Source organism: Simochromis diagramma, unplaced genomic scaffold, assembly GCF_900408965.1.
Source record: "Simochromis diagramma unplaced genomic scaffold, fSimDia1.1 OVJJ01000402.1, whole genome shotgun sequence".
Classification (NCBI taxonomy): Eukaryota; Metazoa; Chordata; class Actinopteri; order Cichliformes; family Cichlidae; genus Simochromis; species Simochromis diagramma.
This window is the reverse complement of record NW_024386972.1, coordinates 3,447,114-3,466,071: the sequence shown is the minus strand read 5'-3', so window position 1 is coordinate 3,466,071 and position 18,958 is coordinate 3,447,114. Positions and strand designations below refer to the sequence as shown.

Genomic DNA, 18,958 nt, shown 5'->3' with positions numbered 1-18,958 from the left:
AGTGGAGGACTCAGGTAAAGAGTCGTCCTCATGGTGCGTTCAAGTGCTGTCTGAAACATTGTAATTATCAGCTGAGGGCTCGTGATCAAACAGTAGCAATTACAAGTCAGTAAGTCGGAACAGCTGAGTGGCAATTTTCTGTTGTCATCTTCACACACAAAGACATAAAGACTTGCATATGCACACACAAAAAGCTAGATAGTCAGCCAGGCAATACAACACAGTATCAATATCAGGGTTCATAAATTACTTTGAAAATAATCAGTTTTTGCTCTCTGTCGCTGAATCATAACTTCGTTTTCTGCAGCAGGATTTGGTTAGTGTCCATTTCACTTTTTCCTTGGCTAAGAACTCTTGAGCACATCTCGCACATCCCAGTAATAAGAAGTAGCACCTAATGGCAGCATAATTTAACAACTAGACCCTAAATCCTCTGACAATGTCCTCTGCAAGTTAGCCTGTCGGTCTCGTTTTTAACTAAAGGAAATGTATTCATTCAAATGTCTGTTTAATTGGCCGTGTAATTAGTTGGTTAAGTATAAGCTTGCTCACATTGCATAATATAAGCAGCAAGGTGTAGCTTGGCTGTCACTGCACCATCTGGGATCCAACAGGTCTCAGATGAACACAGTTGTTAAAACATCTCAACTGTCCCGTAGCCTGCTGGCTTTTTTCTGTTCACAAAGACAGTAGAAGGTGTTTGGTTTCCACACATGTTATTTTTGCATATCAAATTTAAAGCTAGCATTCTGATCTTAAGTATTATCTTAATCATTTGAACTAAATGTCCTTGCTACATTTCAGTGCATCTTTATCCATTTTAAATACTGCAGTTTCTGTTAAATAACAAATGCATTCAAAGTCCTGTTTTAGCCTGTAACTCCTGGACAAATTTCCTCACACTTTGTCTATACAATCACGTAGAAAATAAATACAAATAGAGTCCAAAATACTTTACACTGTGTAAAAATCTAAATAAAAACAGAATGCAATGATTTGAAATTCTCAAACTCTGTTATAACCTTGCTCAAAACCATAATGTGGAGTTGAGACTGACACCAGAGTTTTTAGAAAGATTCATTTTATTTTAAATTACAAGTTTATCTCAGTTGTAGACAATTGACACTTTAGACTCTTGCACTGCTCTGTAGGTTGGGTAGAGGTTGCAAAAAGCTGTAACACGACCCCAGTTTCCTCCAGGGGCCTTAAAATACTAAAAAATGTCAGTCAGTCGTCTTCCAGACCTGAAAGATCAATGCTGAAAGGACGTGCGTGGCTGGCAACAGGAACAAGTATGTGTCTGACCAGTGCCCATCAAATGCTTTCGCATAAGTAGACTTCGCTAAACATACATGAATGCCCTTACAAGAGGATCATACAAGTTGTCAAATTGAACACACACACACACACACACACACACACACACACACACACACACACAAATAGAAGAATTAGTCCACACACAAACCAAAGTAGGAACCAATAATCCCAACCAAAAGTGATCTGTTGTCTCCACAGCACAAATGGTTACATGCAACCTGTTCCTATACAACACATTACTATATCCAAAAAAGTGAGTAAAGCAAGTGTACTGGTGACCAACCACAAATGGGGAATCATGCCCATGACACAATCTCAACAAATGTGGCTCAACTGGGCAGCAACATTCACAAGTGATCCACCAGAAGTGGGCCAATCTCTTTACAACACTAGAGGTCAAAGCACAAAACACTCATGTCATCATTAGGCATCCATAACCACTGATAAAGATGCACACAAGCATGTCCACACAAAGCTGAAGCTGAACACGGCATGCCTGCGCAGCTAAATGCTTCCCTGCTACAACCATTGGGCCATAACTAATAAAACTGCCTCAACCTTCTCACAAAATTTCCTACAAAAGTCAGTGTTACTGTTTTAACTTTGAGCAACTCTCAAGCAAATATACAATAATAAAACTGAAAACCCCAAACTAATTTCACCTAGCTAACCTTCAGTGGTGTACCAAGCGTAAAGGAACTTTAAACATAAAAATCATGAGCAGGCAGCAGACCAAAGATGCCATTCACTGCTGAACACTGAGGCTTAGCTCCACTCAGGACAACCATCAAACATAATAAACTAAGACAGCAAAGCAAAAATAAACACCTGCTTTAATAGAAGGGCAGTACAGCCACCTAGCTGAAACACACCTGCTAAAGAGTATTTGCTCAGTTCTAGTGAAATCCTAGAACCCTCAGTTCTAGTGAAAGTAAACCATCACTCATCTCACCAAAAACAACTAACAGAAACACACCTGTGTTTAGTCTCGCACGAAAACCCCATTTATGTTACCACCTGGCTCAAAAGCAGCAACATAGAGTGGAGACTGACAGTAGAGTCTGTAGAATTACCTAACTAGTTAGTTAGCTTAAAAAAACAACCAAAAAAATGGTCGATAATTAAGCCTTGGCAACACCTACACTCTTGCCCTGCCACTGCAAGGTGGGTAGGGGTCACATAGGGGTGTAACACGATAGAACGAGAAATCAAAGGTTTAAACTGAGAAAATATACCACTTACATTTATACACTCGAAAGATTCAGAGAATCTGGATAAATGAACATTGGAAGCTCGTGATCTTTGGGATCTACGACAGCGTGGCTTTATTGCAGAAGAGTGCACTGAACTGGCCTGCCCGCACTCCAGACTTTTCAGCCACTCAAAATATTCGGAGCATCATGAAATGAAAAATGCAACAAAGAAGATCCAAGTCTGTTGATCAGGTAGAATCCTGTCAGACAAGATCGGGGGAAAAAATCCATCGCTGCTCTCCTCAGCTCCCAGAACTTTTTTTGAAATCAAAACTGCCATCAAATTCAAATGCAGCTTATATTTTTTCCTATATGGTCCATTTTCTCAGTTTAAACATTTGATATGGTTTCTATGTTATATTATGAATACAATTTGGGTTTATGGAATTTGTAACTTAGTAGTTTTTATTTGGATTTAACACAGCATCCCAACATTTCCAGAACTCATTTTCTAATTGTATTCATTGTGAGGAAGAACATTGGTCTACACATAATCTTTCATTACCCCAACATATTTCAGGAAGGCTTTCTCTCTTGGTTCATTATTAACGTGATTGAAATGAATGTATGTTTAAATAATTTAGTCATTTTTTGGAGAAATCGTGTCCCCACCACATGTTCTATTCTAGTTTAATACTCTCACTTTGAGAAATGATCATGGTGCATCCTGAGAATAGGCCAGCCGTTTTGATTAATGACGTTCGGCGTCAGGAAGACTAGATTTAGGTGAGATAGTGAAACCTAAATTTGGAGGCTCTGACTACTGATCAAAGTGACAAAGAGGAGCTGTGCTCTCTGAGCTGCTGTAATGACTGCATGTGCTTTTCTGCTGCTATTAAAAATGGATCTAAGCTATTTTCGTTACATTAAAGTGAAGTCTAGTGAACGATTGTTTTCACCCTCTGGTGTTTGGATAGCCATAACGCTTAAAATATTGCACTTGGAATAGTAAACGTGGCATGGACTGTACATGTTAACGCTTGCTGTATCTGGTTTTTTTTTTTTTTTTCATGCAGGAAGGATTTAAATGTCAAAAACACTGCGCTTTAGTTTCTCATTGACGGTATCTTCCTGTGTGTGACCTTAAGATAAAGTCACTCATCTGACCCTTTTAAAGAATAATTGGACAGTCATGAATCGCAACTCCATAATCTTTGAACTCTGCTTTTAGTGTCATGCCGACGTGTTTTCAGCTTACATTTTTAGATTTGGTCATTAAACTGGTGGGGAATAGCAGCGTGATGCCAATTAAACCTACTTAACGGCTATCACTTTCCCCCACTGAAGCCTGCGCCACTTTATTCATTAAAGCAGAAAAGTGCGGTGTCAGAGAAATGCATTAAACGTTCACATAACTGTGCCATTATTTCAAACGGTTCTGGAAAGAAAACAAAAGTGATGCACCGTCCATCACTATTACTCACTTTCAGTACAGACACTTTGTTCCCCCTCAAAAAATTTGTATTGTATACAATGTGCTGTATATGAAAAGCATGATTTCAATGATATCACGCTCTTCTTCTTTTGGCTGCTCCTTTAAGGGGTCGCCTCCATCTTACTCTACCTGTTGCATCGTCTGCTGTGACACCAAACCTCTGCATGTCATCCTTCACTACATCCATGAGTCTCTGTAGTCTTCCTCTTTTCCTCCTGCCTGGCATCTTCACATTCACCATCCTTTGTCCAATATATCCAGTATCCCTTCCTCTGCACATGTCCAAAGGTCTCAGCCTTTCCTCTCTAACTTTGTCTCCAAACCGCATAACCTGAGCTGTCCCCCTGATGTACTCGTTTCTCTGATATACTCATTTCTAATCCTGTGACAAGCGATGAGGCAGGGTTAATCTTCTAAACCAAAATCCATGATACTTGAGTAGAGAGGTGAGTATGAAATGAGACAGGAATTCAAGACAAAAATTAAATTTCTCCTGGTGGAGAACAGAGCTCTCTGAGTGATTTTCTTGTTTTCCTTTTTCTATTTCTTTCCTTTTTTGTATATGTGCTTGTTTCAAATAAAAAAAGTTAGAAATAAGTATTTCCTTAAAATCTGAAAAATTGCAGGAGATCAGGAGACAAAGTTAAGCCTTCTTGCAAAGATTGGCCAGGAAAAAATGTAAACGGATAAAATTTGTAATCATCTGTGAAACTTTACACTTCCAGTTTATAAAGCAAGCTGCATTAGCCTCGTGGTTAAATCAAGAGAAGGTCACTGAGCTGCATAGGGACATTTCTTTCCTCAGCCTTGTTGGCTCAGTTGCAAAGCCATTTTTACAGGCTGAGCGTTATTCTCCATAACAATGTGCCGTTTTTGTGCAAAGAATTTTTCCTGTCATATACAGTTTATGGGAACACTCTGTGTAGATGTTTTAGTTGTTTTTATAGACAAATGACATGTTTAGACTTGGCCAATAAACGAGGCTCACGCTCTTAACGTTTAGTCAGACTGCCGTTAGCTTTGATGATAGCTTGCATTTGCTGTGTCACATTTATTTATGTGCAGAGCTGCATTAACTTTTTTGCCAAGATGTCATATTGATGATGGGAGAGTCAGACCGTTACGTAAAGCATTAAACTGCACATCGCAGTGGTTCACAATGGGATTAAGGTCTGGACTCTGCGGTGGCCAATCCATGTGTGAAAATGGTGTCTCATACTCCCTGGAGCGCTCTTTGACAATTTGAGCCCAAAAAATCCTGGCATTGTCATCTTGTAATATGCCTGTGCCATCAGAGAAGCAAAAGGCATTGATGGGAAACCTGATCATTTAGTATGTTCAGATAGACAGCTGACCTCCGTTTTGAGCACATAACATTGCTGAACATAGAGCTGACTGATTGAAGCAACCTCAGATCATAACACTGCCTCCACACGGTCGTAGGGTAGGCATTAGGCATGGGCGCATCACTTTATCTGGCTCTCTTTTTACCCTGATACGCCCATCACTCTGGAACATAGTAAATTTGGACCACACGACTTATTTTTCATTGCTACGAGTCCAATTTTTATACTTACAATCAAGTTGAAGTGTTTCTTTTAATCCAGTTAGGCTCACTGATAAATGGTTTTCTGAAGGCTACACAGCTGTTTAGTCCACATTGCTTGTGAGATGATGGCTCACCACTATCGTTCCAGTATGTCTGCGAAGGTTCTCAGTCATCCAGGTCATCGAAGTCTAAGGAGCTTGGAAAAGAAAAGCGTCTGGACTTCTTTAAGTTTCCTTAAAGACGTTTCACCTCTCATCCAAGAGGCTTTTTCAGTTCTAAGAGCAATTGGTGGAGAGTCCCAGATTTTAAGCCCTATGGGAATGCCCCAAAGAGGGTCATGGACGCCCTATTGAGCCTCTACCTAATCACACAAGCCAAGGAACGGGTGTGGGTCATAATCAGCCAAAGTTTCAGGTAAACTCACTGAGCCCACTATCCTTCTAGGTTTTAATAATTAGCATATTGGAGAGTTCTAACCAAATTTTTAGCTTCAGAAGTCTCTTTGGTTGTTTTCTTTGCTTGATGCAGGCCAATAGTTCGACTCTTCTAAAAGGGAAGCCATTGGGTGACAGTGGGTTGTCTTCCAACATGGAATCATGCAGTGATTATCCAATGCAAAGTTCTTATCTCTTTGATTAGTTAAATCCAGGTAGTAACGTTTTTAGCCAGTAAGCATATGTTTCATATATTTACATACACTTACACTTAGATATACTTAAACATGACTGTTGCTAACTGGGAAGCTAGGATGCTGTTTTACAATATTAATGAGCTACTTGTACTATCAGTTGTTGTGACTTGGAGGTAAAGTATCTGAAGATAAGTAAACTGTGTGGCAGACTAAAGTAATAGTTCCTTTAAATAACTACCATTTCTATAAATAATAATTCTTATTTCGCGCCACATTAAACTTTAGACTGTGATGTGACACATTGTGTTTTATACATCCTAGAGACTCATAGCTATTGTGACCCTTGGTAACCCTTGGTGCTTACAGCTTGCGTCCAATCAAAGTCAGCCTTTAACGCTGACGAAACCAATAAAATCTATACCTATTCCAGAGTTTTCATTTAAACTAATAAATCACAGGTTGCAGTCAGGGATACCTGGGTGTTTTAGCATTTCCTAGCCAAACAATTTAGACTACACCCCATTTTTCAGTTTACTGCCATGGCCTTAGATCTCCATAGCTTTGTTGCTTAAATAACACTTTACTGTAACACCAATTGAAGAGGCTGCTGACTGACAAGTGAAACAGCTTTTTCTTTTCCCTTTCAGTCCCTTACCCAAGTCTTATCCACTCACCGTGATCTCCTTAAGGCGATTCAGAAGTGAGATTCAACTTAAATTCCCCTAAAGTCTCTGTATCAAGACCAATCTGATAAGATTTTTTTTTTTTAAATAAATGATGTAACCTTGGAAAGTGTTGGAAGCTTGGCTTACAATGCAAGACCCTGCTGCAGAAGCGCCTCTGTAAGAAACTGTCCACAGATAAAGCAGAATGAGACTCGGTATCTGTATGAAAACAGCTGATACCTGTTGGCTGAAATTTCTAAACTGGAGTTTCACAGAATTGGTTGCTGGCTGCATTAGCTGCTAAGTGAAGTGGACATGTTGTTGTGGCGTTATCAGGTTAGCTGCAGGGCTCTGGACAGGCTGCAGGAAGTCTAACATGGGCTGACGGCGGTTTAATGGCTGTGTACATGATTGAATTTCTTTGTTGAGCAAACTATTCAGTTACGATAAGAAGGATGATTGAAATGTGTGGTCTGAATATAGGCAGAAATTATGTAAACTGTACACGTTAACAAAATTAATACACTGCAGATGTTTGAAGTATCAGTACTTGACTTTTTGGCTATTTTTTTATGACTTAACTTGCTTGAGATTTATTTCTAGGGGCACTTGTGCTACTTATTTCTCCCTTTTCCTCAGTATCTCACAGTTACGTGGGCCCGATGACACCTCCTATACCAGGAACTATCACATAGGCTGTTTTCACTTCTTTAGTAGGTGTTCATAACAGAAAACAGTGATTTACTAATGAATTGCCATTTAAAATGAAAAAAAAAAGTATATTAAATGTTTATAGTGACTGTTTTTACAAAAATAAATGCTTTGTTATTTTGATGACAGCCACAGATTTCAATGTGAAGGACAGGGCCAGTTGTAGGGCTGCACGATTTTGCATAAAATGAGAATCACGATTTTTTGGCTTAGAATTGAGATCACGATTCTCTTTTCCAGTATAAATATTTATTGCACTTATTAACTGCACATCAACTTCGTAACAGTTGAGACTGAACATAAAAACAATAAATAAACATAAAAACAACAAATGTCTCACGTTTTGTTGTTGCCGCTAAATGTTGTACTGCTTGAAATTCCGTCTCCACCGTTGCTCGACACTGCGTGTATAGAGCAGGTAGTGCAACAATAGAAAAATAGTTGCGGGACGGCACTGTGTAGCGTTTGTCTAGGGTGTTGATCATTTTCCTAAATCCCTCGTTTTGCACAGTGTTGATGGGAGCCATATCTTTGGTCAGGTGACAAGTGATAGCCTCCGTACTTTCTTTGTGCCTGCGGGAGTTCGACGTGTATAGGGAAGCGCTGTATAAGGTTCCCGTTATTGATGTTTGGGTGGTTGACCGGGACGGATTTTCTCCTGTCACTTTCTCGTCATCCCTGACGTGCTCTCCGTTGTTTTTTCCCTGCTAATTTTAGCATCACACGGCACAGCTTCTGTACCACGTGGTATATGGCTCCGCCCTTGTCATTTGTTGAGCAGGAAGAGTGAGCGCTTGTTTTCATGCAGATTACGTCCCGGATCAAAATGCGGTACAATCGTCGTTTTTGTTTTTTTTGTTTTTTTTTTTTTTTTTTAAATCGTTGTCATTTGGAAATGAGATCGCACATAAGTATGAATCGAGATCGCGATTTTCTAACGATTAATCGTGCAGCCCTAGCCAGTTGTATTATCTCCTGCAAGAATTGCCTGCATACAGCCTGCGTATATGCTGAAGACCTCCAATTTATTCTGTTAAAGGATAAGTCAGGGTAACTCACTCTTTTACATTTTCAATCAATCCAAACAAAAGACAAACAACAAAGCCTAAATGATTCTTGATTAATATCCTACCCTCTCTGCGACACTGACTCACGATGACTGAATTCTAAATCTTTAACGAGCATAATAAAGCGCAAGTTTTTAAAAAGGCCTCAGTAATTGCAGCTGGGGTTTTTTCCCCAGGCAACATTACTCAAATTGAATTTACAGAATGGCTGTTTGGGACTATTTCCAATCGTTGATTAATATACATCCGTGCTCCGCTGAGTATTTATGGCAGCAGTGCAGTGGTGATCATAACGGTGGCGGGGTGTGCACCTACTTGTCGTGCGCCTCGTTTTCTGTGTTACTGGACCACCAGTGAAGCTTGACGTCAGGAAGGTACACAGCATACTTGTTAATGGAATGAGCTCATTGTTAGTTTTGGTCTTTACTCGGGATTTGTGGCCAATTTAAAAAATGTCAGTGGATTTTATCCCCTGAAGAGACATGCCTCATCAGTACGCTGAGCAGGGACTTTGTGGTTTATTTTTAGTCAAATGCTTGAGTCATAAGGTGTGATTTGAAAACTCTTATTTAAAAAAAGGCCCTTAATGAGGTAGTCATTTGTTGATTTGAGAAGTGTGCAGCTCTAAGCTGATACATGTAGAGTACTAATGATTGGCTTTAACCATTTAATTACTTATTTTTATCCACATACCTCAAACCTAGAGACCCTGCTGCTCATAACAATATATTTTTTGTTCTCTTTTTCTCTTTTTAAGATTATTATGTGAATCTTAAATAATAGCAGACAGTTTCCACTTAATTAGTTTTTTAACTGTAATGTAAAAATGTCGTGCCCATTTGCCCACAAGAACAATGAATAGTTAACTCTCCCCAACTCCCGTACATGCGCGGCATCAGCAAATTGTATTTGATGAGAACAGCTGAAGGGAACGGGCCTCAGAGAGTGCGATGTGTGACACCATTAAGGTGGAAGAGGAGTAGGATGTCATGAGGTAAAGAGTCTGAGCTGTGTTGGCCTCAGGGCTGTGGGGTGTTTCATCAGGGAGCATGGCTAACCTCTGCATCCTGTCTCGATTTCCTGCTCTGTGAATCATGCCAGTCCCAGCAGACAAACAGACAGATGGACAGGCAGGCAGAAAGACAGACAGGCAGGCAGGCAGGCAGCCCACTCAGTGAAGCAGAAACACCAGGAGCTCAGTGGCTGCCATGGATACACTCCTGGAGTCTCTTTACTGCTGTCTGTGTATGTTTACTGTATGCATGTGTGCTTAGCTTTGTTCTGAAGGCCTCGCACCTTGTCCCTAGATTAGAAATGATGTATTTTACTTTTTGTAACCAAATTCTGTTAATAAATTTCAGGGCTCTGTAGGTGGTAAGAGTTAATGTTAATGTAATATCTAATGTTATCCTATTAATAATCAGTGTATATTGTAAAAACTTGCCATCACAACACACGATGCATTGGTGTGGTTTGGTTTCCATAGAGGCTTCTTCCTGTTAAAAATGAGTTTTTCCCTTCCTACTGTTGCCAAGTGCTTGCTCCTGTGAGGTCATCTGATTGTTGGGGTTTTCTCTGTGCTTTTGTATTATTTATTTATTTATTTTTACAGATTTTACAGTTAATCTAATTAATGGCAGCAGCTAGAAATTGTATATCAAAGTTGGATGTAGCCTCCTGGTATTTTAAAGCCCAGCAGGATGTGACCCCTCTAGTTGCAAAAAGTTTGATTTTACAAGTGTAAGAAAAATAACTTCTCAGCTGATTTACTGGCTCTGTGAATCTAATCACTGGATTCTTTCTTCTCAACTCAAACAGCATAAGTTAATATGCAAATTATTGTCACAATTATTATAAAATAAACAGCAGGGTATGCTTAAATGTGTGGCTACCTTATGAGCACGCAGTGTCCTTGGTTTTCCATTGACATATATGTGTTTTCTTTTCCTGATTGACACCCAAAAGAGTCCAAAGCTACACTTGTTATAGGTCAGAGCATTGACCTACAGGGCTCAAGGGCTCAATTACTGTATTGCAGCAATTGATAACCAATACTGGGGTTTGTTTTTGTCTTTTTATTTCTTCAGGAGGTCCATCGGATCACCACAGGCGATGGTATTAAACGCACAGACAAGGATGATGCCGCGGCCAGCGAGGTGGGCTGGATGACCTCGGTCAAAGATTGGGCCGGAGTCATGATATCTGCTCAGACGCTGACAGGAAGAGTCCTGGTAAGCTCATTCTCAGCCATCATCCTTTGTTCAGTTTTTGATTGACATCTTCAGCTACTTACGCTTACACGTAGCAGGCTGCTGGTTAAGATGTCGGTGAGATGAAGCGTGACAGCCCATCATAATCATTCCCAGACTTACTGATGACAGAAATTCACTTGGTTGAGCTCCCTTGTAGTATTTTTGTCTTGTGAAAAACATTTGTTATTATAGGACAAGCCAGAGGAGCCTGCGTCAGACCAGGCACAAACTGGGCATGTGTGAATATTCCTTGCTTTTATTTTTGCTTGTCAAACCCATAAACGTATCATTGGGTGTATCTCCTGGTAGGTTTTCTCTCAGACAGTGAGGCTTACACATCCAAACAAAGCCTGGGCAACAAAGCAGAGAGATTTAAGGCATGTATTAAGGTCATACACCCCATAATAACCTCGGACAGCAGAGAGAAACAGATGCCAAAGAAAGGAAGGAGGGAGGGACATGTGCAGTTTTACAATAGCTTTTGGTCATGCAATGGTGCCTGGTGTGTCTGCTCACAGGGTTAGATGGAGAACACATCCCTTAAACACCTGTTATCATCTTGTGTACTGAACTATGTTGCCACACGATGTCCAATCAGGGATATTTTTGCTGTGGTGTTTTTTATAGGTTTATTCTTATTATTTCTCAACACTGTATAATGATTTGGCTGTAAATGTTCAGCATTTAAAGTACTGCGACTGTGGAGTGATGAAATGAGATGATATGAGTGGGAGCACTGTGCCAGAGCTTGACGCAGTGCTTCGGGCTTGATCCCACTTTCAACTACCCCCTTAAATGCGATGCAGCATCTCCAGTTGGCTCGACGTGTGGAGGTTGTTAATCTTGAACGCCGGGCGAGCTGTACACTAAACTGTTATGTGGAATATTAATGATCCGCCTAGTTCATATTTGTGGGCTAAAACTAAACTGCTGATCATGTTGGAAGGCTAAGAAGATGGAATACATCTTTATTTGGACACTTATCTGAAGTTGTTCACTTATTCACAAATATTTCAGTTGATTCAGAACACTTTGTCGAGTCTTTTTGTTTTAAAGTGTGCTTCAAATGTGTCGTGCTTACAAGAAAATGTTCCTTTAAATCTAAATAAAAATATAGACCCTGGATTTGAGTTGATGTACACGCCCATCAAGTGGCAACATCTGGAAAAAGATGCCAAATCAGAAGAACCCAAGAAGAACTACTTAGAATTGAGACTTGAGGCTGGGGCCACAAGCAAGTCATATAGACTCCCATGTTTAAATATACGGCTACAGCCTTGAAATTACCTCCCTCCCTTTTACAAATCACCTGTTTATAATTGTTTAAGACATAAATGTCTGCAATATTAGTGGTGTCAAAATGGGACTTCACGAACAAGTGGATGATGTCACGGTGGCTTTATCCCTCTTTTACATACAGTCTGTGTGAGTGTGTGACAGCTGATAAAATCACGTTTTTTTGCTCCCGGCTGGAGCAACAAGGGGCACGTTTTGTTCATCTTCCGTCAAACATTATGAAACTCAAATTGTCCCCAGAGTGGACTGAGTGCAGAGACTAGTGGTGGTGTATGTCGACAGCAGCATTTTGCTAACAACATCTCCCCGTTCTCTGTTTCCTTGTTTTTCACTTTAAAACACCAACGCTTCCCTTGCTTCTTTGTGTGTGTGTGTGTGTGTGTGTGTGTGTGTGTGTGTGTGTGTGTGTGTGTGTGTGTGTGTGTGTGTGTGTGTGTGTGTGTGTGTGTGTGTGTGTGTGTGTGTGTGTGCACAGCTCAAGTGCTCTGTCTCAATGATGGCTTGACACAACTGTTTAGCAAGTGCTCGTCTGTAACCATGGCAACTGCAGCTTACCTAAACAGGGCAGATGTGTGTTTTCTATTTCAGCCTTTTCAGGGAGCGCATTAAAGCTTATTTCCAGGCCATCTGAGAGCAGTTTTACTGGGGAGTAAGAGCAAGGAATAGCTTAAATAAAAATGAGTGCTTCTGTGTATTTATTTGTTGTATAAAGATCCTATATTTACATGTATCTTGAGCTGCTATTTCCAGCTGTTTTCTATTTGCAGTCTTGTTTAATAAAAGCCAGCAAAGAGTAAATCCGCCAATTTTAAACTTGAACCTCTCCAAAAAAAAATAAATAAATAAAAAAAAAAAAATCAATTAGTGGTTGTGCATATGAATCCAAATGAACAATCCAGTTTGCTGTTCCTAATTAATTTTAGTAACTAAACCTGACTACATTATTAAGTGTAAATGTGGCTGAAGTTGAAGTGGATAAATTGAGACAGTTGAGGCATGGATTATGCAAAAAAGAAGGCTCAGCTGCAGGATGCCTGCAGTGTTTTGCAATTTTAATTTAACTTTCTGAATCTCAGTTTAGCAGATTGATACCTGCTGCTTGAAGATTCAGTTGCTCGTGCCGTATAGCTCTCCAAAGCCTTTTTACAAAATGTACAGAAGAAGAACTAAAAGACAAATAAACAATCCAAAAAATTAAAAACATGGACACGAAAATACACAAACATGCGGACCACAAGTTAAAAGTTAAAAGACCAAAAAATTGATCGCTGAATTATATTTGATAAGCCCAAGGCCAAAAAAATAAACACATAAATCATACATTTCAGTTGAGGGCTTCTGTTCAATTAGCTCTACAGTACAAACACAGAGTATGTCAGAGCACAAAGGTTACAAAGCTGGTTAATGTTTAAAGTACATGACAAGACATTTGGTTTTCTGAGTGACTGAGTTTGATGGTTGTGGCTTTTTTTCCTCACTGTCTATAATCGGGCATTTCAACTAAGGGGCCTTGACATCTGTAGCATGACACATTTTAGGTAAATGTAACACATTACACAGAGGAGACGAGATCACTGTAGACTTAGCTGAATGTTTACCTCTGACTGTGACTGTTGAGTGACAGACAGGTGCAAGCTGCCCTGCGGAAGCTGAGGAAGCCCAGTGTTCATTTGCCCAACTGGCCTCAGCAGATTGTAAAAGATCAAACCTTGCCATTAGGGCTGTTTGATTAGCAGAGAGGACACTTCCTGGTGACCTTTAAGTCTGTAAAGTTTTTTCTGCAGGAGATCTAGTCTCTGATCTTTAAGCGCTTTAAGGTGAACTCTCTTGTTTAGTTTTCAAAATTCAGGTCAGCAAACATGTATGTAAAGCCGTGGGTTTCTTCTAGATTGGATCCCATCTGTCAGTTTATTTTTATTGGATTTTCCCTCACCGTATCCATTTTTGCATCACACAAGACCACCCTCCCTATTCATGATAAATGTCATCACATTGCTGTTTGCAAACGTCAAAACAAACGCCCCTCGGGGCCTGAACAGTTGGCTGCAGTTTATACTTATACCAAAGAAAACCCCAAAAAAGATAAAGAAGCAGGTTATGGATGTATTTCTTATTTGTATTTCCCTTGAGACTACAATTTTCAAGAAAGTTCAGATAGAAAGTATGCACCACAGCCAGGCCCAAGTTTGTGTATTCTGAAGGAAAATCTGATTTCTCTTAAATGACAGGACCCTGCTGAGTGACATTTAGCCCATGTGTGTTTGCCTCTAGAAGTCCACAGGGGGGGCTTGGATGTCACAAAGCTATTATTCTGGCCAGAGAAAGGTTTTCTATTATTGGACGCCCAAAAATGACCTCTGGTGCTTTTAAGTCTTCAATCTTTGCGCTTTAACTTCAGTCACAGGTTGAACAGAGTCGAAGGCATTTAAGTTAGACTTGAATGAATTCTCTGACTATAAAGTACTGCAGGTAAACACCAGCTGTTTTTGTTTATTTATAACTCCTTTTTTTGGAAAAGTTTCTTACATACAGTAGCTACAAGTCTTTGTTTGGCATGCCATATGTTGTTACAGTCCAATAAGCTGAGCTGCCAAGACATACCAACATTTGGCATGTGAGTACTACTGTACTTCTTGCACATTAAAAAAAAAAAAACAACCCAAAACACACACACAGACAAACCACACTCGACTCGTGCATTTTAAAACTCTTTAAACAGTCATTATTGGAAGTCCTCTTTGAGTTTAGCATATTTTTCGTTTTCGTGAGCATGCCTGTGCTCTGTTGACAAAGGGTGGAACTTGGTGAGCTAAGAGGTGAGTGGGAGAGACCGATGGGGGTAGTAGCTATACTCAAGTGTGCTGGCATAGACTGCGCAGTATGTAAAAGATTTCCATGGCTAAAAAGGGAAGCCAGTGTGAAAACTTCTTTCTGTCACCCAGCAAAACACATCTGGTTAAAAGTCTTTTCTAATGATATAATGGGCTCAATCACTAGTTTCAGGTTTTATTCAATACAACATATTCATTTTGTAAATTACTGCTCCCATTAGTGTCAGTTACTGTCCACATTACTAATAAACCGAAGTATGGCTTTTGGTATGATTGGCAAGTAGCTAGCATATGTATGCGCAGTATCACTGGGTTCCTCAGTCAGCCCCACCCCTCTCGGATACCTAAGTTGTGGCTGGCAAGCGGAAGTGTATGATGGCCAATTTTTTCCCATCTTAAACCTCTACAAGTTAAGCCGTGAGCAAAAGGTGCTAGCTTCAGCTAGGTCACTTCTAATTTTAACATCACCAGCTGTCAGACAAAAAGTTCTCACAATTTGGAGTCGTCTAGGTTTTCTGGGGTCAGCGTGTGTGTAGAGGAAGTCATATTGGGTGACGGGGTGAAAGAGTTATTTTCTGGCTCGACCGCTAGATTTGATATCGCAACCGCAAGGGGAGAAAGCAGCACTGAACGAAATTACAGGTGGGCCAGAAGGGCATTTTCATCAGGCGGACACTTACCTCCTCCTCCTCTGAGAGGGTCGTGAGCTGCAGCAATTGAGCCGCTACATGGAAAAGCTTTTTGTCTGATGGGAGTTAAAAAGGGGAAAGAGAGAGAGAGAGAAAGACTAAACACTTTGGTGTGGACTTGCTCTTTTCTCTCATTGCCGATTATAGTGCCGCTCCAGCAGAAATATTCAGAGTGCCTTTCAGAAGTCATGGGCGCGCTTATCCTTTACATGACTGAGAATTCATTGTTAGCGCTGATTTATTGTTACAAATTTTCCACGGCTCAGCACGAAAGGAGTCAGCATTCACTCTTCGTGCCCTTTTCTTGACATTCCCAGTTGACTCTCGGCTTTAGGTTAGGATGTTGGTATCGTTGTATGTAACAGATATTCTTTCAACACGCCCATGGCCTTGTAGCAAAGACAGGACGCTGTTTGCCACCTGTGGACTCTGGTGCCAACGGGATCATGTGTGACTTTCACCGCACCCAGTACAACAGAGTGAACAACGTGGCAGCGTCACTCGGCTCTCTGCCCGTCTCTAAGCCTGCCGCTATTTTCGGGTGACAGCAGCTGCCAGGCCCGTTTTGTCAGGCCCCTACAGAAGGAAACAATGCCATGTGAGACTGAAGTTATTTTGTTTCATTCCTAGTTAAAACCAAGAACATCTTGGTAAGTCATTATTGTATATAAATGAAGTCAAACTAACACGCCACACTTTGCACTAGTACCATCTTGATTCGAGTAAAATCTTTTTTTTTTTTTTTAAAGAATTTCCTAGAAATTATGGACTAAACTCTTGCACACACAAACATAATTGGGTACACCTTGCTCGTCCTCGGTTGGACCTTTTCTCGCCTTCAGAACTGCTTCTATTATTTGTGGCATACATTCAACAAGCTGCTGGAAACATTCCTCAGAGATCTTGGTCCATATTGACATGATAGCATCACACAGATGCTGCAGATTTGTTGGCTGCACATCCATGATGTGACTCTCCTGTTCCACCACATCACAACGATGCTGTGTTTGATTGAGATCTGGCGACTGTGGAGGTCATTTGGTATATAAAGTTGTTCTCAAGAATACAGTTTGATATTATTTGATGTTTGTAATATGGTACATTATCCTGCTTTAAGTAGACATGAGAAGATGGATACACTGTGTTCATAAAGGGTCAACAACATGGTCAACAACAATACTGTGGTAGACTTTGCCTAAGGATCTCAACGTGTGCTAATGATCCCCTACGCCATTACACCACAACAGCTTGCCTGAACCTTTGATACAAGGCAGGATGGATCCATGCTTTCATGTTCGCACCAGATTCTGATTCGAATGGACCAGCAGAATTCAACACTCATCAGACTGGGCCACGTTTTTCCAGTCTTCTGTTATGCCGGTTGGGTTACCCTCTGCAAATTGTATCCTTAGTTTCCTGTTTCTAGCTCTCAGGTGTATTCTGCTGCTGTAGTCTATCTCATGTTTTGCATTCAGAGATGCTCTTCCACATAGGTTGGTTTGATTTACTGTTGCTTTCCTATCAGGTCGAAGCAGTCTTACCATTTTCCTCTGACCTCTGACATCAATAAGCCATGTTTACAAAGACTCACTGCTTACTTGATATTTTCTGTTATTCCTTTGTTGTTTCTTTCTGGCCGTTCTCTGCTCGGAAATAGTCAGACCAACCAGTCTGAAACCAACAATCATGCCACTTTCAAAGTCCTGTAAATCACCTTTTTTCGATGTTCTCATTATCGTTTTGAACATCAGCAGGTCATCTTGACCATGTCTACATACTTAAATGCATTAAATTACTTCCATGTCTTCTCACATAGCAGAAATCAAACCCTGTCATTGCTGATATTTTTGGATTGCTTCAGATTAAAACAAACACACAAAAAAAGCAGTGAATCTCCTGTGTTCTGTATTCAAACACTGACTATGGAATATTAGCTACATTTATGCAGGTTACGAATTTGCTCTGGGTGGTGTTTTGAGTGTCTGTGTAGATAATAATGTCATTAATATTTGCCTTCAGCGCAGCACACAGACAGATCTGAGTGGTCCTTAGACATGCTTAGTTGAGGTCATCTTGACCTGTGGCCATCTGTGCTTGCAGAGTCTACAGATTGAGAGTTGCTTGATCCTTAACCCTCTGCGATCGTGAGGCCAAATTCTTGCAGCAATCACACCATTAGTTTTGGGCACCAGCAAGTATCAGGTGTGATAATTACCATTCCTCCAGGGGGGGGGGGGGTGGGGGTGGCGCAAGCGTTTCTAATTTGGAACCTGTCTATGTTTGGGCACCACATTTTCAGCAGGCTCTCATTAGGCACAAACAATCAGTCAAGTATAATGAGTTTAGTGAAGTGGCGTGGTATTTAAAATAGTTGAGAGGGGTTTTATGATAACATTCTTCCCCCCAATCCCTAGAATCCATTCAGCGAGCGGTTTCATGATGAGAAATTCTCAATTTGGCCGGCAGATTCCATTAAAAGTCATTAGCTACACAATGACTAAGCAGCTGCTTGTTGAGCTCACTACGTCTCCATCACTAATCACAGTCCCTCTCTTTCCTGTCTCTGGAAAGCCAGGTGTAAAAGAGGCATGAAACTCTTGATTGATACTTCAAGTAGTTTTTCCCTCGGCGAGTTCAGTTTAATTTACTACCGTGGCCACTTAAAGAAAATGAGTTACCTACTGATCATACAACATGTTAGGAACTTTAAATGTTCACTTTAAGATCAGCTCCTTCAACCTTTAAAACACAGGACTGCTGCAGTTATTGTATGTCCAGCCTTTCGGCTGCAGCACAGGCCATGATTTACATTTTAACACGTGAGAGGAATTTTCTCAGTGAGGACCCCTCCTCTCTGAAGTGCTGCCTGAGAGTTGAGTCATCACTTGTGCTCAGCAGCAAGATTTTTTTCTCTTACACCCACAGCAGCAAAGACTATTTGGTTATTCTTTTTTTTTCTCTCGTTGTCATTTTCTCACACTTTTAAAGCAACAAACTAATATTTCAGCTGAGACAGACAGCAAGAAGCTGGGAGGGGGGGAGATACATCCATCCACGCCTACCCTAAGCTCTTTACGCCTCACTGTGAGAGTGGTTGGGCTGCTTCCAGGATGGCTTAAATCATGGCTAAGCCACTGTGGGATTTGGGGTTCCACGCTGCATGTTTTGATTGTGGGTATTTAATATCTGAATAATGGTGCAAAAATCTCTTATTCATTACAGGACAGAACATGCTGTTTCTGTCTAACAAGAGCAGATC

At 40.5% G+C, this 18,958-nt stretch overlaps 1 protein-coding gene across 21 annotated transcripts in view; it reads left to right on the top strand.

Moving 5' to 3' along the window:
• Positions 1 to 18,958, top strand: part of LOC120738165 (calcium-activated potassium channel subunit alpha-1) — a 97,815-nt gene that overhangs the window by 5,103 nt on the left and 73,754 nt on the right. For all 21 annotated transcript variants that reach the window (XM_040039283.1, XM_040039301.1, XM_040039300.1 and 18 more), the window contains one exon: positions 10,719 to 10,862. In XM_040039283.1, the coding sequence (XP_039895217.1) occupies positions 10,719 to 10,862 (144 nt within the window). The remainder of the gene's footprint in view (positions 1 to 10,718; positions 10,863 to 18,958) is intronic.